Source organism: Stomoxys calcitrans, chromosome 4 (genome assembly GCF_963082655.1).
Source record: "Stomoxys calcitrans chromosome 4, idStoCalc2.1, whole genome shotgun sequence".
Classification (NCBI taxonomy): domain Eukaryota; kingdom Metazoa; phylum Arthropoda; class Insecta; order Diptera; family Muscidae; genus Stomoxys; species Stomoxys calcitrans.
Window position 1 is genome coordinate 135819739 of NC_081555.1, and position 22084 is coordinate 135841822.

Here is a 22084-nt window from a genome sequence, read left to right on the forward strand (position 1 = left end):
TGTATATGACAAAATCCTTATATATTAGCATCAAAAGCATTACCCTGTATGTTTTTAAGGGTCCTTAACTGCTACTGAAAAGGTTTTAGAATGCATTACTTTGTATAAGACAAAAAACCTTATACATTAGCATCAAAGGCATTACCCTGTAAGTTCTTAAGGGTCCTTAAATGCATTACTTTGTATATGACAAAACCCATATATATAAGCATCAAAGGCATTACCCTGCAAGTCCTTAAGGAACCTTAAATTGACCTGCTACTGATAAGGTTTTCTGAATGCATTACTTTGTATATGACAAAATCCTTATATATAAGCATAAAAGGCATTATCCTGTAAGTTCTTTAGGGTCCCTAAATTGACCTGCTACTGAAAAGGTTTTCTGAATGCATTACTTTGTATATGGCAAAATACTTATATATTAGCATCAAAGGCATTACCCTGTAAATTTTTAAGGGTAATGTGTTGGTTTATGTTTTCTTTGCTTTTAAATTTGATTTTCCCTAATTGCTTAACCAATAATTTAACAATAATTGAAAAATTCTTTAAAGTTAAGTGATAATGACCTAAGGTGGCTTTAGCTTATTATTATTTTATTCCTGGCATTACTGCCAAAGTAGTTGAAGAAAGAGAGGGAAAATACTTAAGTCAAGATTACGAAAAAACTTGTCATCGCTTGCAATTAATCACTTTTCAACCATTATTTGCACCAAATGAAATGCAATGAAATGAAATGTTTTTAAGTTATGGATGTCAGCTAAGGCGAATGGGTTTTCCCCCTCTTTTTTTTTTTTTTTTTTTTTTGCTCAGACTGTAAAGAAGAAAAGCTGGTGCTGCAATTATTTTATATGCCGTAGAGTAGTCTCAAAGACGTGAAAATCCTTTCTCTTCTGACATTTTTCGAATATTTGAAACCATGCAATCGAGGGTCTCCTCTTCTTTTTGTGCTATGCACAATGTAGCTGTAGCTTGATAACATGCAACCACCACTAGTCCCCAGTCAATCATAATGCATTGCTGGCGGCCTGTCAGCAGCTTAAAGTAGCTGTTACTTCTCTCCAAACTCCATTATCTATCTAGCTAGCCCAGCTTAGTTAGCATGATGCTGGCATGACTATCACTGGTGGTGGTGGCATTCATTGGAATCCCATTGCCTTGAAGTGTTGTTGCCGGGGAAACCGTTTCCTTCTCATGTTGCCTGATGAAAAATGCACAAAAATGCATTGGTTGTAAAATAAAACTTGTTCTCGGCAATACCATAGTCTTAAGCGTGTGGTGTATGGGATGCTGAGGCATTCATACATCTAACCAACCAGCCAGCCAGCCAGCCTGCCAGGAATGCAACATAAAATGACAAACTTCTCATGCAGGCTTGGTGGAGTTAGTCTTCTTTTGCTAGTCTTGCAAATGTTTTTAGCTTAGCGCGCGTGTTGGTGTAGCGTTTGTTTAGTATTGAGTTTTCGTTTTTTTTTTTTTTTTTTTTTAGTTTTTGAATCTCAAACAACTGCACGTTTCATTGGAAGCTATGGTTTTCCTGTTGTGGTTACTTGGGGTTTTGGCCAGACAACATTCTCAAACAGCGATTGTTAGCCACAAAACCAGTACCGGGTGTCTTGTCTCGTCATAATGTCTATACGAATTTTATGGCATTATTATGATACCATTAAATTCCTTGTTGTTGCTACGCCTGCTTGTTTGCAACTTCTAAGGAGGTCCCCACAATACCCATACCATACTCATAGCCATAAATGCCTATGGATATTCCATCCTCCCTTTAGTGCATTTTCTAAAAATCAAATTGTCAGAGCTTGTCAAGAGAGTCCCTCCTATTGTCTAACTGTCATGGATATTTTTTTTGTTGCAATTCCATTTGTCTGTCCAACTGGGCTACTATCAAATTCCGGTTTCTCAGCACTGTTTGAAGGAAAACACAAAAAAGAAAAAAACGTACTGAAAACCAGTAAGGAAAGGCAAAAGTCGGGCGGTGCCGACTTTATAATACCCTACACCTACACTATAGGTACAATTTGGGAGCTATATCTAATTCTGAAGCAATTTTGATGGACCTCGGCGGATGTTTTCTGAAGGGTTATTAAACAATCCAAATCAATCCAATCAAATTTTAAGGGAATCGGTTAATAAATGCCCATATTATTGCAATATTTCTAAAAATCGGACGAACATATAAATGGTAGCTATATGCAAATCTGAACCGATTTCAAGCAAACTTCATAGATATTGTGGAAGTCGTCGCAAAAAGCGTGGTACAAAGTTTGGTGAAGATTGCTCAGTAAATGAACATGCAGTGGCTCTAGGAGTGAAAATCGGGCGATATATATATATAAAAGAGCTATATCTCAATTTGAACCGATTTCTATATAATTCGCCAGTAATGTCAAGAGTCATAAAAAAATTCTTCCTGCCAAATTTCGAGAGAATCGGTTGACAAACGATTATTTTATTGCACAATTACCGCAAATCGGACGAACATATATATGGAAGCTATATCTAAATCTGAACCGATTTTTTCCAATTTCAATAGGCTTTGTCTCTAGGCCGAAAAACATGGCTGTACCAGATTTCAAGACGATCGTATGAAAACTGCGACCTGTGGTTTGTACACAAATTAACATGGACAGACAGATAGACGGACGGACAGACAGACTGACGGACATAGCTTAATCGAATCAGAAAGTGATTCTGAGTCGATCGGTATAGTTCTAAATGGGTCTAACTCTCTTCCTTATGGGTGTTACAAACAAATGCACTAAGTTATAAGTTATACCTTGTACCACAGTAGTGGTGTAGGGTATAAATATGTGCAAACATTCACTCCTCATAACACAAACCTTCATAGTCCCCCCCTCCCCACCTTTTTTTTTTTTTTGAGTAACCAAGGCAAAATTGTAAAATAAAAACAAATGCAGCACAAACACGTGAAACTTTAAAGTGAATGGCTGGCTGGCTGGCTCGCCTAACCGGCTGGCAGGCTAAGCAGATTATGGTGCCGAGTTGATAGTTGGAAAAGTATTACATGAGTCCACAGCATTCAAACATCTATGATCGTCTGGCAAATGAAAAAAAACTTGCATCTCCCTCCACATACCTTTGGAGGTCATTTGAAAATTTAAAGAACATTCAAATATCCAGGGGCAAGCAGTTTTTCCTTCATATGTGAGAGAGACAGAGAAAGAGAGAGAGAGAAAAAGAGAGAGACCATTTAAATGGGTTAAAATTTGCATGAATGATGACAAAACTAGTTGGGGGGGAAGTTTTCTTTCTTTTTTGTAATGGTGAAGATCAATATTCATGGGAGAAGTTTAAAATGTTTGATTTTATAGATGATGGATGGATGATGGATTTTGGCATGATGTCAAGAAATAAATAACCATTACTTAAGTTAGACAAATTTGACAAAAATGCCAAACGTGCCATACAGATAATTGCGCATTCATTTGCGCATGTGCAAAGTCATTTTGGAGCTATTCGCTTTATTCCACCGTATTTTGTTTTTTGTCCTATCAAATTTTTATATGAGTTTTTTCTTTTTTAATTTGGTTGTGTCATTGGCTATAAAAATGGCTAATGAATGCATTTTATATATCATCAGTTTAGACTTTAATGTATGCCAGTTGGTTGTATTTCTGTTGCTGTTGTATATGCCGGCCAGGCACTTTAACTGTCTTTAGGTCTCTTTAGGTAACCTTAATTTGATATTTTTTGTTTTTTTTTTTTCATAAAAGTCTTAATGTTGTCTTTACTTTTAAGCTTGATCTTTGGTGATCTTTTCCCCTCTTATTATCTTCGTTCTTATGCATTTTTATTGCATTCATGCAAAATTCTTGGTAAACTTGTTAAATTGAGATCGTTGCTAAGGCTAACGTTCAACTGTTACTGGTAAACGAAGTCTATGAATAAAATTTCCTAAAATCTGTTTATGACCTTTTTCGGTGGATTTATTTGCTTTCACGCTTTTTAAATCCAATGTAAACGTTGCCTTATTGTACTCAGCGAATCGGAGGTTGGTTATTTTTATAAGATTGGTGCTTTGTGGGATCCATATATCAAATGTTTATACCATTCATTAATAGATGCATGTGTTTTTTTTTTTTTTTTGTTTGTTTGCTATAAATAGATTATACATACTATTAGTTGTCACAAACGTAGGCATAAGTATTTATTTATAGCTAAAGAGATAATATGTAAAACAAATTGTTAATAGTATTAACTGAATTTTACATTTATTTTCTTAACTACTTGTTGATTTTTTTTTCTATTATATTTTTTTTTAATTTTAATGCAAATATTATTTTATTTTTTTTTTTTGATTATTTTTTTTTGGGTTTTTTTCAATCTTTTATTTGGGATTTTTTCAATTTATGATTTTTTTTTTAAATTTTAACGTATGTGCTATCGATTTTGTTTTAATTCTTTTTATTACTTAAATATATATTTTTAATTTATTTTTTAATACCTTTTATTTTACAATTTTTTAAGTTTTATTTTTTATTAATTTCTATATTTTCTATATTTTCTTAATTTTTGTATAATTATTTAACATTTTTTTTATAATTTTTTTAATTATTTTGTTTATAATTAAATGTTTTTTGTGTTTTTAATTTCTTTGCTTTTTATTTTAACTTCGATTTATTATTTATTTTTGTTTTTATTTTTATTTTTTTTGTTTTTGTTTTTATTTTTTCTTTGTTTTTATTTTTATTTTTATTTTCTTTTATTTTTATTTTTTTTTGTTTTTTGTTTTTATTTTTATTTTTTTTTGTTTTTTTTTTGTTTTTATTTTATTTTTTTATTATTTTTTCTTTATTTTTTTGTTTTTATTTTTAATTTTTTTTTATTTCTATTTTTGTTATTTTTATTTATTCTTTTTTTATTTTTTTATTTTATTTTTTTATCTTAATTTTTTTATCTTTATTTTTTTTAATTGTTTCGATTTTATTTTTTTTTTGTAATTTTTTATGTTTTTGTTATTAATTTGTTTGTTTTTATATTTTTTGTTTTTAAATTTTTGGTTTCTATATTTTTAATTATGTTTAGATTTTTTTTATTTATTTAACGTGGTCATTAAAGCGACTAACGCGAATAGAATGATTTATTTATTTTTTATATTTTTTAAAAGTTTTTATTTATTCATTTGATATTTGTTTTATTTTTGTTTGGGTTTTTTTTTATTTTCTTATTTTTGTTATTCTTCTTTCTTTTATTTTTTGGTTCTTTATATTTTTTTTATACCCTTCACCATAGGATGGGGGTATACCAATTTCGTCATTCTGTTTTCAACACCTCGAAATATGCGTCTAAGGCCGCACAAAATATATATTCTTAATCGTCATGACATTTTAAGTCGATCTAGCCATGTATGTCCGTCTGTCAGTCGAAAGCACACTATCTTTTGAAGGAGTAAAGCTAGCCGCTTGAAATTTTGCACAAATACTTTTCATAAGTGTAAGGTCAGTTGGGATTGTAAATGGGCCAAATCGGTCCATGTTTTGATATAGCTGCTATATAAACCGATCTTGGGTCTTGACTTCCGGTCCATAACCTGATATAGCTGCCATATAAACCGATCTGGGATCTTGTTTTTTATTTTATTTTTTATTATTATTTTTTGTTTTTTCGCCGTTATGATAGGAAAATACATTGCTGCATGCCCATAAGTCGTACCTTATGTTTAATGTCGGGTTTATAATCCTATTAAAAACTCATCTCAATTTTTTAAGTTTTATTAATTTCTTTATTTTCTATATTTTCTTAATTTTTGTATAATTATTTAACATTTTTTTTATAATTTTTTTAATTATTTTGTTTATAATTAAATGTTTTTTGTGTTTTTAATTTCTTTGCTTTTTATTTTAACTTCTATTTATTATTTATTTTTGTTTTTGTTTTTGTTTTTATTTTTATTTTTTTTTGTTTTTGTTTTTATTTTTTCTTTGTTTTTATTTTTATTTTCTTTTATTTTTATTTTTTTTTGTTTTTTGTTTTTATTTTTATTTTTTTTTGTTTTTATTTTTGTTTTTATTTTATTTTTTTATTATTTTTTCTTTATTTTTTTGTTTTTATTTTTAATTTTTTTTTATTTCTATTTTTGTTATTTTTATTTATTCTTTTTTTTATTTTTTTATTTTATTTTTTTATCTTAATTTTTTTATCTTTATTTTTTTTAATTGTTTCGATTTTATTTTTTTTTGTAATTTTTTATGTTTTTGTTATTAATTTGTTTGTTTTTATATTTTTTGTTTTTAAATTTTTGGTTTCTATATTTTTAATTATGTTTAGATTTTTTTTATTTATTTAACGTGGTCATTAAAGCGACTAACGCGAATAGAATGATTTATTTATTTTTTATATTTTTTAAAAGTTTTTATTTATTCATTTGATATTTGTTTTATTTTTGTTTGGGTTTTTTTTATTTTCTTATTTTTGTTATTCTTCTTTCTTTTATTTTTTGGTTCTTTATATTTTTTTTATACCCTTCACCATAGGATGGGGGTATACCAATTTCGTCATTCTGTTTTCAACACCTCGAAATATGCGTCTAAGGCCGCACAAAATATATATTCTTAATCGTCATGACATTTTAAGTCGATCTAGCCATGTATGTCCGTCTGTCAGTCGAAAGCACACTATCTTTTGAAGGAGTAAAGCTAGCCGCTTGAAATTTTGCACAAATACTTTTCATAAGTGTAAGGTCAGTTGGGATTGTAAATGGGCCAAATCGGTCCATGTTTTGATATAGCTGCTATATAAACCGATCTTGGGTCTTGACTTCCGGTCCATAACCTGATATAGCTGCCATATAAACCGATCTGGGATCTTGTTTTTTATTTTATTTTTTATTATTATTTTTTGTTTTTTCGCCGTTATGATAGGAAAATACATTGCTGCATGCCCATAAGTCGTACCTTATGTTTAATGTCGGGTTTATAATCCTATTAAAAACTCATCTCAATTTTTTAAGTTTTATTAATTTCTTTATTTTCTATATTTTCTTAATTTTTGTATAATTATTTAACATTTTTTTTATAATTTTTTTAATTATTTTGTTTATAATTAAATGTTTTTTGTGTTTTTAATTTCTTTGCTTTTTATTTTAACTTCTATTTATTATTTATTTTTGTTTTTGTTTTTGTTTTTATTTTTATTTTTATTTTTTTTTGTTTTTGTTTTTATTTTTTCTTTGTTTTTATTTTTATTTTCTTTTATTTTTATTTTTTTTTGTTTTTTGTTTTTATTTTTATTTTTTTTTGTTTTTATTTTTGTTTTTATTTTATTTTTTTATTATTTTTTCTTTATTTTTTTGTTTTTATTTTTAATTTTTTTTTATTTCTATTTTTGTTATTTTTATTTATTCTTTTTTTTATTTTTTTATTTTATTTTTTTATCTTAATTTTTTTATCTTTATTTTTTTTAATTGTTTCGATTTTATTTTTTTTTGTAATTTTTTATGTTTTTGTTATTAATTTGTTTGTTTTTATATTTTTTGTTTTTAAATTTTTGGTTTCTATATTTTTAATTATGTTTAGATTTTTTTTATTTATTTAACGTGGTCATTAAAGCGACTAACGCGAATAGAATGATTTATTTATTTTTTATATTTTTTAAAAGTTTTTATTTATTCATTTGATATTTGTTTTATTTTTGTTTGGGTTTTTTTTATTTTCTTATTTTTGTTATTCTTCTTTCTTTTATTTTTTGGTTCTTTATATTTTTTTTATACCCTTCACCATAGGATGGGGGTATACCAATTTCGTCATTCTGTTTTCAACACCTCGAAATATGCGTCTAAGGCCGCACAAAATATATATTCTTAATCGTCATGACATTTTAAGTCGATCTAGCCATGTATGTCCGTCTGTCAGTCGAAAGCACACTATCTTTTGAAGGAGTAAAGCTAGCCGCTTGAAATTTTGCACAAATACTTTTCATAAGTGTAAGGTCAGTTGGGATTGTAAATGGGCCAAATCGGTCCATGTTTTGATATAGCTGCTATATAAACCGATCTTGGGTCTTGACTTCCGGTCCATAACCTGATATAGCTGCCATATAAACCGATCTGGGATCTTGTTTTTTATTTTATTTTTTATTATTATTTTTTGTTTTTTCGCCGTTATGATAGGAAAATACATTGCTGCATGCCCATAAGTCGTACCTTATGTTTAATGTCGGGTTTATAATCCTATTAAAAACTCATCTCAATTTTTTAAGTTTTATTAATTTCTTTATTTTCTATATTTTCTTAATTTTTGTATAATTATTTAACATTTTTTTTATAATTTTTTTAATTATTTTGTTTATAATTAAATGTTTTTTGTGTTTTTAATTTCTTTGCTTTTTATTTTAACTTCTATTTATTATTTATTTTTGTTTTTGTTTTTGTTTTTATTTTTATTTTTATTTTTTTTTGTTTTTGTTTTTATTTTTTCTTTGTTTTTATTTTTATTTTCTTTTATTTTTATTTTTTTTTGTTTTTTGTTTTTATTTTTATTTTTTTTTGTTTTTATTTTTGTTTTTATTTTATTTTTTTATTATTTTTTCTTTATTTTTTTGTTTTTATTTTTAATTTTTTTTTATTTCTATTTTTGTTATTTTTATTTATTCTTTTTTTTATTTTTTTATTTTATTTTTTTATCTTAATTTTTTTATCTTTATTTTTTTTAATTGTTTCGATTTTATTTTTTTTTGTAATTTTTTATGTTTTTGTTATTAATTTGTTTGTTTTTATATTTTTTGTTTTTAAATTTTTGGTTTCTATATTTTTAATTATGTTTAGATTTTTTTTATTTATTTAACGTGGTCATTAAAGCGACTAACGCGAATAGAATGATTTATTTATTTTTTATATTTTTTAAAAGTTTTTATTTATTCATTTGATATTTGTTTTATTTTTGTTTGGGTTTTTTTTTATTTTCTTATTTTTGTTATTCTTCTTTCTTTTATTTTTTGGTTCTTTATATTTTTTTTATACCCTTCACCATAGGATGGGGGTATACCAATTTCGTCATTCTGTTTTCAACACCTCGAAATATGCGTCTAAGGCCGCACAAAATATATATTCTTAATCGTCATGACATTTTAAGTCGATCTAGCCATGTATGTCCGTCTGTCAGTCGAAAGCACACTATCTTTTGAAGGAGTAAAGCTAGCCGCTTGAAATTTTGCACAAATATTTTTCATAAGTGTAAGGTCAGTTGGGATTGTAAATGGGCCAAATCGGTCCATGTTTTGATATAGCTGCTATATAAACCGATCTTGGGTCTTGACTTCCGGTCCATAACCTGATATAGCTGCCATATAAACCGATCTGGGATCTTGTTTTTTATTTTATTTTTTATTATTATTTTTTGTTTTTTCGCCGTTATGATAGGAAAATACATTGCTGCATGCCCATAAGTCGTACCTTATGTTTAATGTCGGGTTTATAATCCTATTAAAAACTCATCCTTATCACAGCTGAGAGTGAAATCCATCTTGGCACCACTTTCGCATTACTTCGAGGTTACTCTCAAAACGGTCTTATAACTTCGTCTATTTCATTGTCTGCGTCCAAGCTCACATTGTTAAGAGCTCTTATGCCTCGTCGAGATCAGGTGTCTTTCGTCTTTTTTAATTTTTATTATTGTTATAGTTATGATTTATTTATTATTAGGTACTATTTATTTATTATTATGTACTTATATTGTATATATATTTGTTTGTTTTATTTTATTTTTTTTTTCCTACATTTTTTTCTGTATAATTTTTTTCTTTTATGTGTCATCTTTAAAGCCCCAAAGTTTAACTGTGACTCCAACCTCCCTTACATTACCCCTTTGTGAGACTTTTGTTTTTTTTTTTGCCTTTTTTCCACATCAACTAGAATTTGCACTATGACTTATCAGCCTTTGAACCACACAAGTCTCTGTGGCCATTTAAAAATTCCCTTTTGGGCAATAGCAGTTTTTCTCTCTTTGGTAAAGTCTTATTTACATTTGCATTCAAAATTGTTAACCAACATTGTTGGTTTTTTTTCCAAGTCTTTTATAAACAAAGGTGAACTTCCGCTTTTAAAGCTTGCCCACGACACTTAGATAGCGCAAAAACAGTAGAAAGCAAAAAATTCTATTTCAGTCTAATACTTCCTGTGTGACAGCGGCGGTCTCCTAGGTGGGTGTTTGCTCAAAGTGCTGCCGGTTATTTGTATTTGCTTAACCTACCAACTTTACTTTTCCTTTGGCAAGAACGCATTTCAGCACACTTAGGTAAATGTTTATTTACTTTGCAATATTACTGCTATATATATGTTGTTGGAAAATATAGCAAAAAAAAAAAAAAACAAAACAACAACAACAAACTGCTGCTAAAAGTTGGGTTGGGCTGCTACCAACGCCCATAAGCTACACCCCTTGCTGATTGTAGCGTGCTATAATTGCTGCCAGCTGACAGCCATAATTAGGTTGTAAAGGTAGCCGGCAAAAATCTCTTCTTCGAGGGGGCTCACCACCCAAAAATGGTCATATTTAAAGGTGCATGACCTCTAATTAATTAGTGAAATGAGTGCCAGCTACAACTTGTATGCATTTGTTTCTTAATGGTAGTAAAGCATTCAATAGAAACATTTGTTTTGTGGACGAATACCAAATACACTAAGAAAAATATTTCATTTCAATTTCGAGTAAATGCATATTTTATGAATGTTTGCATAAACCTTTGTTTCAAAGTTGGTATTCTGCAGTAAGAGAATTGAAAAACTTATAAGAAAACTCGGTTAATTCGTTTTGGAGTTTTTTTTTTCACAGTGTACCAAGACCTATGCGTGAACTTGTGATTTCATTCAGTTGTCAACTTGGTGTTATTGTTTTATTTTCTAGCTGGATTGAGCTCTTAGTGATAGCCCACAATGCCATTCATATTAAATAATCACCAAGATGTTTAGGCGGCTAGAGGAGGCGAGATGACGGTGTGTCAAAAAAATTAAAGCAGTTTTACGCATGTGCCAATACATTCGACTCTCCCTCATCATTGTCTTTGTGATATGATTTTCCCTGGCAACAATGGCTAAATTAAGCCAAAATTCATTCAAATTTTTGTATTTAAAACAAAGAAAACCTGTTCATATGTAAATTTTTTCCTCTATTTCAAAGTAAATATATAACATATAAATATTGCAATGGTTTTTTTTTGGCAAAGATTATTTGCTTTTTTTAATGTTATTCTTTTCCTAATCAAAGAAAAATATAATGTTTTTTTTGTATTAATTAAAAAGTCTTAAAAATTAATAACTATAGATGCATGCATGAATCAGAGTAGGAGAATTTTAATTGACGAAAAACACTCAAAATGTTAAACGAATACAAATGATAAGACAGCTGTCACAACATGGAAGTCCACAGTCCACAGCGCCACAGCCAATGGCAGCTACTGCAACCTAAGATGTATGGTTATAGCCTGCTATAGCTGCTTGTTTCATTATTCCTGGGCGTTTTTTGTTTCATGGCCCATAACGTTTTTCCACCACATTTGTGTTGCTGCTGCTGCGTCTAGCGTTATATACATATGTTATTAAATTAATTATGCTTTTATCCTTCTTTTACAACTTTGCCTTCCCCCTGCTGACATCGACTCTTCAAATTTGTTTTTTTTCCCCAAAGCACAAATGAGCATGAGACTTTGTTTTTTGCATTTTTGTAATTAACTTTTTTTTCCCCCTTCAACTTGTTTTTGTTGGGCTGGCATTTATATGCTGTGCAAATGTGTTGCTGCACTTCAAGCCATTAGATTTAGCTGACTTGTTTAGGCCATATTTGCCTCTATGCTGCAATTTGCATATCCCATTACAGGCAATTATATGGACGCCGTAAAATTCTTAAAATGAATTTAATGTTGAAAAAACAAAAGAAAAATAGGCATGTACGTATAATAAAAAGTAAAAATTGAAGCAAATGCTAAATATAACAGAAGAAAATTAAATAAAATAATTTTTAATAACAAATTTAAAAAAAAAATTAATAAATTGTAAAAAAATATAAAATGAAAAACCTTAAATGAAAATTTTAGTTTAAGTTTAAACTTCAATGCTTTCTTTTCGAAGAATAGCATATAGCAAAGAACTTATAAAAGTTGAGCAATCGTGTGTTATTATTCAAAAAACACTTTGGCTGGCTTTGTGGATCATGATTTCTGATACGCCATGTATCTTCATAAACGCCTTTGATTTAGGTGCTCTATATACCCAACGACTATTGAGTACGGTGTAGAGCACGCTTTTGTTTTGAAACTGGACCCAATAAGTCCTCTAATTCTCCTTAGCCCATTTAAAGAGAAGAAAGCCTTTCTTTCCAATATTGCGTAACAAACCAATCATCAAACTAAGAATATAAAACGCATCAACATTGCCAAACTGTTTTTGTTGTGCACTTGAATGTAACTGCCAGTGCTGTTTTGTGCTTAGGCCACATTGTCCTGCAGCACATTGACGGATCGGTACGTTTGGTTTGTCTGCTTGCGCTCTTTTATTTTGATCCTTAAAATCTTTTCGGTTTTTTTTGTTTTTTTTTTGTTTTTGTTTTTATCTATTCATTCTTCGCTTATTATATATATATAATATATATTTTTTATTTAATTAATTTTTTTTTATTTTATTCAAGTTATTTTTATATATTTTTTATTTAATTAATTTTTTTCTTATTTTATTCAAGTTATTTTATTTTATATGCTTTTTATTTTATTTATTTTTTATTTTACTTAATTTTTTTGTTAATTTTTATATTTGTTTTATATGATTTTTTTTTTATTTTTTTATGGTCTTTTTATTTATTTATGTTATATGTATTTTTTATTTTTTTATTTATGTTGTTATTATTAACCTTTTTTATTTTTATTTAATTTTTTTGTTTAATATTTATTATTTTTTTTTTATTTTTATCTATTTTTATTTTATATATTTTATATTATATTTATTTTATATTATATATTTTTTTAATTTTATTCAATTTATATTTAAATTTATCCAATTTATTTGCTTTTTGATTTTATTTATTAATGAAATAAGAAAAATATGATTTTATTTTATTTTATATTTTGTTTTTATTTAATTTAGTTTTTTGAATTATTTTTTTATTTAATTTTAATTTATGTTAGTTTTGTTAATTTTTATATTCGTTTTATATGATTTTTTTTAGTTTTTTGTTTTTTGTTTAGTTTTAAATTTATTCTTTTTTATATTGTTATTATTAACTTTTTTATTTTTAATTTTTGTTATTTATTTTTTTTTAATTTTTTTATTTTAGTTTTTTATTTTTAGTTCTTTTTTAATTATTATATTATTTTATATATTATTTATTTTATATTATATTGATAAATTTTTTATTTATTTAATTTTTTGTATTTAATTTATTTTATTTTGGTTTTGTTAATTTTTATATTTGTTTTGTATGATTTTTTTATTTTTTTGTACGATTTTTTTGTTTTTATTTCTTATTATTTTTAATTTTTTTTATTTCTTTCCTTTAATTTTTTTTTATTTTTGTTCCTAATTTTTTTATTTTTATTTTTTTGTGTTTTGTTATTCGTATTTTCAATTTTTTATATATATTTTTTGTTTTTTTTTTATTTTTATTTATTTTTATTTTTTTATTTATATTTTTGTTTTATTTTTAGTTTTTTTTATTCTTTTTTGTTTTTATTGTTAGTTTTTTTTATTTTTTTTAATTTTTTTTTTATTTTTTTTTTATTTTTAATTTTTTATTTTTATTTATTTTATTTTATTTTTTTTTATTTTTTTTATTTTATTTTTTTTTTATTTTTATTTTTTTTATTTTATTTTTTTTTATTTTTATTAGTTTTTTTTATTTTTATTTTTATTAGTTTTTTTTATTTTTATTTATTTAATTTTTTTTATTTTTTATTAGTTTTTTTATTTATATTTATTTTTTATCTTTATTGTTTTATTTTTTATATATATATTTTTTTTTTTATATATATTTTTTTGTTTTTTATTTTTAATTTTTTCATTTTTAATTTTTTGTTTCTATTTCTTATAAATATTTTTGATTTTTTTATTATTTTTTTATTATTTTTTATATATTAAATTGTATCTTTTCATTTAGCCAACATAGTTGTTTTTACCACTAAATGATAGTTCATGCTTGAATTGAATTTACGATGTATGTCTGCTATATTTTTAAATTCCTTTCGAAATTATCTTTTTTAATCTTTGGTTTTCCCATTTACTACCACTCCAAATTAGCAACTCAAAATAATTTCTATCAAAATTTCTATTGAAGAGTTCACTTTCAACTTCATTGGCCAATAATAAATGCTTAAATTTAAAGCAATGGCATTAAATGGGATTTTCCTCAATTCTAGACAAGCGATTAAGTTGTTGTGGGGTAAAAAATTGTTCTATAATAAATTGTCCAATTTATCAAATTCAGAAAAACTAGCAACAGTTTTGAGTTTGAACCATAACCAAATTATGACTGCGGTTTCTCCAAATATAATAACAATGATTTAATTTATAAGGTTGAAGTTTTTTTGTGTATATACAAACTCTCGCCTTCTTTTCCCAATAGCAGCAGGGGCAGCAGATGAATTGCTGATTGGCGGCATTTGGTATTTAATTAAAACGCATTTAAAAAAAAAACGTATTTTTAGGTATATACGATTTCTATTGTTTCTCCCGCAACGACTACGACGACATCAACAACAACAACAGCAACAACCAAAATAAAACGTAAAGAATAGAAATTTTTCATTAGTTTAAAATTAAAATGTTTGATTTGCCTGCCAACAGAGGAAGAAGAAGAGGAAGAGGACGACAGGTTGCCTGCCGGAGCTTTAGAGAGCCAATTTCACATGATGAAAATACGCAGCAGCATGCTAAAAAGAGCAACGAAACGCAAAAACGCCCCAAATTATCGTCAGTCTCCACCAATGATGATAACACTTTCGTAACCATACATGTGCGCCGCACCATCTATTCTTTTAGTTTTTAGTATGCGTAGTTTATTTATATTTGATATTTGGTCTTAGATTTTTTTTTTTTTTTGTGGTGCTGGGTTACTTTTTTGTGGACTAGGAGAGTTAGTCGGGTAAGGGGGAGTGTAAGGCGCACCGATAAAAGTAATGTTAGCTCCCGCGGGGTGTGGTTGTGTAAGGTGTAGAGGGCGCGTATTCTATCAAGAGTCGGTGTCTATGTGTACGCAAAGATATTTGGTTTGTTTCTCTTTCTTTTCTTCTTTACCGAGGCACTTGTAATAAACGCATATGTTATCTTTGTTAGATTATTTTTTTTTTTTTGCTTGTATTTGCCTTAAAAAAATGTGCCATATGAAATATATCAAATTCAGAGACGTAGCAGGTGATTGAATGAAAGTGGAAAAGTTTGAAATGTTTGTTGTCTCAGAAAACCTGTAGGATGGATGTTAGTTACCATACCAAAAGGTTGTTTGGGTACGAGAATGCAAGATAATGTTCGGGGAATTAATTCTATTGAATCCCATGTGCGATAAACTTTGTCACCAGCAACCTCTTGTATAGTTGCCGAAAATAGCTCTAAATAGTTCCCAGACTCCCTTAGGCATTTTAGACTTTTTCAATAATTTTTCTTTTCCCTTGTATATATATTATATTTTCTTTCTCTTTAGACGTGACAAGAACTTGAAGAATTTTCGTGTAGCATATGCCACCATTAACAACCCAACCCCTGATGTATTGGTACTAGGTGCTTTTAGGCCTATACATACGCTGTGTGTACACATTTCATTTCAGGTCTTCTTTTACTTTGCACATATGATTTGTGTTGACGCCTACCCCGTCCGCTCATCTGTTCTAATAACCCCTCCGACGTTTAGTCGCAATGGCTTTGCTGTTCGGTCATACAGTTGTTTAGTTGCTGGCGCCCCTCGTTCATATGATTCGGTTTAAATTTGTAGGCTTTCTTTATTAGATTGCTGCTAATATAAATGTTTTTTTTTTTTTGCTATTTATATTAAGAAATAAACATACAAACCAAAATGTGTGTGTGTGTGTGTATATATATGTATATAGAAAGTTTACGTCAAAAATTTTGTAGGCTCTATTTAAACTCATATGTTTGCGTATCCATAGTCGGTGCGTCCGCTTGTCTTGCCTACTGCCTTAGAGTGTGATGTTTAGCAGAGGATCTTTTTGTAGCATTGCTGCTGCTACGGCGCAACTATTTAGTTTGCTTTCTTTGCTAATATATGTTTAAATTTTTAGTTGCGGCTGTGTTGTTGTTTTTGTTGGTTCTTCTGTGTGATTTTAGTTGCCTGCGTTGCTGTTTTAACATTATTGTTTTTGTTGCCATGCGGAAGTTTTAAGTGTGTCGAGTGCTTGACGCTGACGCCGCAATATTGTCGCCGTAGCCCTCGTCCTCGTCCTCGTCGGCTACTACGGTATCAAAAGTCGTTAGCATATACACTATTTGCTGCCGTTAGAACTTTAGTATGTCATCGTGGGCTTTTCCGTCTCAACTTTCTTGAACTTTGCTGTGTGTCTGCCTATCAGCTGCAGGAGCAGCAGAGAGGTAGAGTGGTAGCGTCAAAAGATGGGTCTGACCAAGTCCATGTGATGGCATTTGGGCGGTGGGTGGTGTTGGGAGGTTTCACACCCTTAAGTCCTATGCCGTTTCGTGTTGTGGATTGTGTTTTTGTTTTTTTTTTTTATTACCTTCAGTTTTATTTGAATTGACTGCAGGTTGGGTTATTTAAGTTACCTTAAGTACATAGTTCGTTTTGCTAGTAAGTAAGTAGTTCATGTTGCGATTTAGCCATAAGAAAAAAACAACGCCAAGTGGAATATGAAATCAGGTTATAGATAGTAAAACTTATGATTATTTGCTTGATTTAACACAAAAAAAAATGTTTTTTTTTTATTGTTGCTTAAGTAGAAGGTATTGGGAGGGCAAGTTGTAAAAAAAGACATTAAACAATTTTGAGTAATAAAGCAATCAATCAATGTTATGATTATGTTTGTGTGTGCGTGTGCATGTTTTTGATGTTTACAAACAAATTAGAATTACATGTTATATATATAGAGTGGGTTTATGAGGAATTAGTTTCATACAATTAGGTTACAGTACAAAACTTTTCATAACCCATTAACGCCTGACTGACCCCCGAGCCTTGTCCGATTTTGAGGAAATTTCATATATTCATTATTTAGGGCATTTGTACTGAGGTAGCAATTATTTGTAAAACTTTTAACATTTATAAAATTTTTGAAAAGAAAAACAAATTTAGAAAGAATTTATTTAAATTTTTAAAAAAAATTTAAAATTTTTTTTTTTATTTTGTCAAAAAAATTTCAATACAAAATTCTTTTTATTGTGGCTTACTATGTTTTTACAACAAAACAGTAGTAGGCTTATCGCCATAAATTCATTTATTAATAAAGAACCCATCAAATGCAACAAGACAATAATAGGGTTTCCAGAAATCTCATTCTAAAAATTTTTTGTTTAATATAGCTCCAATAGCATAACAGTTCTTATTCAATATTCTTTGTTTGCCTAAAAAGAGATACCGCGCATAGAACTCGACAAATGCGATCCATGGTGGAGGGTGTATAAGATTCGGCCCGGCCGAACTTAGCACGCTCTTACTTGTTTATTTCTATAGTTTTTCTTTAATGTTTTTTATTTAAATAAAATGAAATTTAAATAAAAATTAATTTTATTTATTGCGTTTTTATTTATTATTTTATTTATTTATAATTGTATTTATGTTTTTTTGTATTTATTTTTTTGTACTATTTTTTTTACTATTTTTTTTATTATTTTTTATTTTGTTTTTATATATTTTTTTTATTTTTTATGATTTTTTTTTTATTTTTTTTATAATTTTTTTTTATTTTTTTATAATTTTTTATATTTTTTTTTTATAATTTTTTTTATTATTATTTTTTATAATTTTCTTATTGTTTATTTTTTTTAATTTTTTTTATTATTTATTTTTAAAATTTTTTTTATTATTTAGTTTTTTAATTTTTTTTTATTTTTTTAATTTTTTTTTATTATTTATTTTTTTAATTTTTTTTTTATTATTTATTTTTTTAATTTTTTTTTTATTATTTATTTTTTTAATTTTTTTTATTTTATTTATTTTTTTTATTATTAATTTTTTGATTATTTATTTTTTTTTATTTTTTTTTAATATTTATTTTTTTATTATTTGTTTGTTATATTTTTTTGTTTTTTTTTTTATTATTTTATTTTTTTTATATGTTTTTATTATTTTTTTATTGATATATTTTTTGTTTTATTATTTTTTTTTATTGATATATTTATTGTTTTATTATTATTTGTTTTAATCTTACAGTTTTTCTTTTATTAAAATTTTTATGCTATTAATCGAGTCTTTATATGAAATTGTTTCCTTTTGTTTTTTTACCACTTATATCCTTATTTAACCATTTACTCATAATTCCATTAAGTTTCCTATTCTTTGGTTTTTTTTTGTTCATTTGACTTAATTTTCCATGCTACATTGCATGCTTTTGGGGGCTCTCCATCCGCTAGAGCAGCACCACTTACACTCCTCCTTGGCCTTTTTGAGCCATAAACCATGAAAAAAAAACTATTTTTATTGCCTCATCTTGCTTATTTGGCCCAGGATTTATAACCTAAAAAAGATTTTATTGTATGTCCTTAAATAAATGGCTAAATGGCGCCAAAAATCTAGCAGTAATTTTCCTCATGCTTATTTTGTTTCTATTTTCTTTTTTCGCTCCAAATTCACATAGACATGATTTGTCATGTCTATATGCTGATGTGCTTGGGAGCGGAGGGGTCAACGGGGATTGATTGTAACCAGAAAAGTTCAATGACTTGTATTTTGTGGAGATAAGTACTACTATCGTCAGTATGACTCGTATAAGAGGAGGTTATAGTCAGTTATATATTAGGATGGGGCGGGGGTGTGATTTTGTTTTTTTTTTGTTCTGGAGTGGGCATAGAGTGAAAAAAGTTTATTAAGCATACACAACTTTTTGGAAGCGTAAACAGTAGAAGAAAAAAAACTGAAATTCAATTTTGTATTAGTTTAACCCTTTTAAAGTTTTGTCAGAGACGTCGAAGACGCAGAGGGGTTTAAATTTTCTTTGCCACCTACAACATACAGGTCCTTCCTGGGATAATGCAAAGTTGTGCAATTTTTTTAGTTGTATATTTTTGAGTATTGCAAAGGTTCTGGGCCAAAAATGAATTATCATGATATATTGGTTTTTCCTTGCCATTGTCCGCAGAGACGTAGCAGGTGGGGGCGCAATTATAAAACGTATTTAATTTTAGTTTGTTTCATTTTGCTAACCAACATTTACCCATCACCATCGTTGCTGCTACTCCCTTCCATGCATACCCAAGAAGCATAACCTAGTGAATATATAGAAGAGTCTTTAAAGTATCTGCCTACCTTAAAGACCCTTCTGTTGACTAGGTTATGCTTCTTAGGTATGCGCAATAGGGCGGAGCAGCAACTTATATAATCCGCTTTATAAGTCATTGCATTTTTGTGTGTTGATTTCAATATATGGCATGCCGTTCGTTCCTACTTTTCTTGCTTCAATGTTCTAAGTTTTGCCAATGCTCGTACTACACGGGCATATCCTCCTTATGAATGAATAATTGCCTAACATGTCCCCGTTGTGGTAGTAGAATTTTTGCCTTTCTGCAGCAGCAGCAGCAGCTTATGTATATAGGCTTACACGCTGAGGTATCGGCTTAGAAATTCATCATTCTGTGAATGATACATATTTCCATGTTTACGACAATATGCGGCAAGTTACTACGTACGTATGCAGCAAGTGTGAGTAGGTGGGCCGGAAAGCGTAAGGCCATTAGGCTAGAAGGATGGTGCCGCCTTCGAATAGTAGTGTGTGGGAGGATTGGTGCAGGTTTTCGAGATGATGACGAAGACATAACTGTCGCCGCCATCTATTACTACTATTGTCTTTGTTGCTAGCTGCTTGCTTGTTGTATTAGGCGACAGGAAAGTAGGATGACATAATATGCTCTGCTGACAGTTGTTACCGCTGCTTGGCTTCGTTTGCCACTTGTGCGCTTGTACTTGCTGATAAGACTGTAGTACAAGAGTTGTTCGGTTTGGCATACTGGCAATGGGCCCAGCCATTTCTCCACTAAATAGGTTTTGAAGAAGGCATTGACTTTTGCTTTACTTTTTTGCATAAATATTTTTGTCTGTGTACTCTTGAATTTTAATTGAAAAAAATATTATTTTTTTAAACTATTCAACGCATAAATTATGCTCTCTATTATATATTTTTCTTTCTTGGTTTTTTTCTAATTGCAGAAGACGAAATCGATGTGGTCTCAATCAATGACAAAAAACTTCCCACAAATCCCTCGGACAGGGATCGTCGTGCTCTGCAGACAAAAGTTGCTCACAAATTTAATTCAGCTCGCGTTGTCAAGACACCGAATGGTGTACGCACCATACCCCCACGTCGTGGCGGCTCCTACGAACTACCCTATACACCGGTCAGTAATAGTCCTGTCAAATCGGTCAACAGCTCACGATTCCCCTCGCCAGCTGCCACACCCTACAGTCTATATACCAGCAAATATGTCCAACAACAGCAGCAACAAATGATGTCGGTCATTGTGACCGACTCCAGCACCGGTACACCCGTTAATATTCTAACCAGCGACAAGTCACGCAAACGAATTTTGGCCAATGCAGCAGCATTGACAAACGGTGGCAGCTCTACCATCAGCAATGGCAGTCAGCTGACAGTGCTGCCGCCCAGCAAAAAGCATCGTGGCAAAAAGTCCAAGCATGTGGTAACAGCTATACAGCTGCAGCCGGCCGGTGCTATAAATCGCAGTTTTAGCGCCGACGAAACCGCCGACACCATTGAGAAGCGTAATTTGCACAATGACATGGAGCGCCAGCGGCGCATTGGTTTGAAAAATCTCTTTGAGGCTTTGAAAAAGCAAATACCCAGCATTAAGGATAAGGAGCGAGCACCCAAGGTGAATATATTGCGAGAGGCTGCAAAATTGTGTGAGGCCCTGACGCGAGAGGATCAGCTGTTGTGTGAGCAAAAGGCCAAGCTTAAGGAGGAGTTGAGACGAAAACAAGAACTTGTGAATCAATTGCGACAGCAGCAAAGGGATTGATAAAACATGACATTGCTGTTGAGTGAGAAAGCAAAATGGAGCGCGAGTGTGAGTGTGAGTGTGAGAGAGATGGAGATGGAGAAAGCATAAAATGTATACAAATTGAGTAAAGAGAAAAGCTCTGCCAGCAGATATGGGAATATATCGCCAGAGAGCGCGTAATGGCATCGTCAGGTACGATACGATACGATATGTTTTTATTTTCCATATAAACAAAGGTAAATCGTAACAGCAGAAGCTCTTGTGACAATAGAGCATCATAACAGAAGAGAATGTACAGAAGTTTTTATGTTTGTTTTCAATACGAGATAAGTCATTTAAAGTTTAAAATTTTTTTGATTGAAAGGATTATACGTTACGTTTTGTTAAGTTTAAAATTTGATTTTTTTTTTAACTTTAAAATTGGAATTTGAATTGGAATAGTTTATTTTTTTTTTTTAATTTTAAAAAACGTATTTTTCTTCATAGCTTTTAGGTTAATATGATTGATTTTTTAAGCGAACGTAATTCATTAGATTTAAAGCTTTTTTTTTTTTTGGTTAAGAAAAAGCTGATTTTTTCTACAAAAAAAAAAAAAAAAAATCTTTAACAAACATTGACAATTTTATTCGATAAACAAAAACGAAAATAACTTGTTTTGTAAATTTTTAAAACTGTATAAACGATGCTTACTAACTATTATTAAATATTACCATACTATTTTCCTATTTTTTTATACATACACATCTATAATGGTTATCTATGATAGTTAGTTTTTTTTTACAATGATTTTCTATAAACATGTTTATTTTGTGATAAAAAAATATAGTCTTAAAACTTACCATTTTCGTGGACTTTCTAGAAGAAAGAAGTGAGAAGATGATAAAATTACCCAGAAGTTACTTGAAATACAGAATATTATTAATTTACATGTTTACAAAAGCTAAA

At 28.7% G+C, this 22084-nt stretch overlaps 1 protein-coding gene across 1 annotated transcript in view; it reads left to right on the forward strand.

Annotated features, from left to right (window-relative positions):
• Positions 1-21689, forward strand: part of LOC106088374 (myc protein) — a 51018-nt gene extending 29329 nt beyond the window's left edge. The window contains exon 3 of the mRNA XM_013253866.2: positions 20328-21689. Within this exon, the coding sequence (XP_013109320.1) occupies positions 20328-21157 (830 nt within the window). The 3' untranslated portion in view covers positions 21158-21689. The remainder of the gene's footprint in view (positions 1-20327) is intronic.
• Positions 21690-22084: the final 395 nt, after the last annotated feature.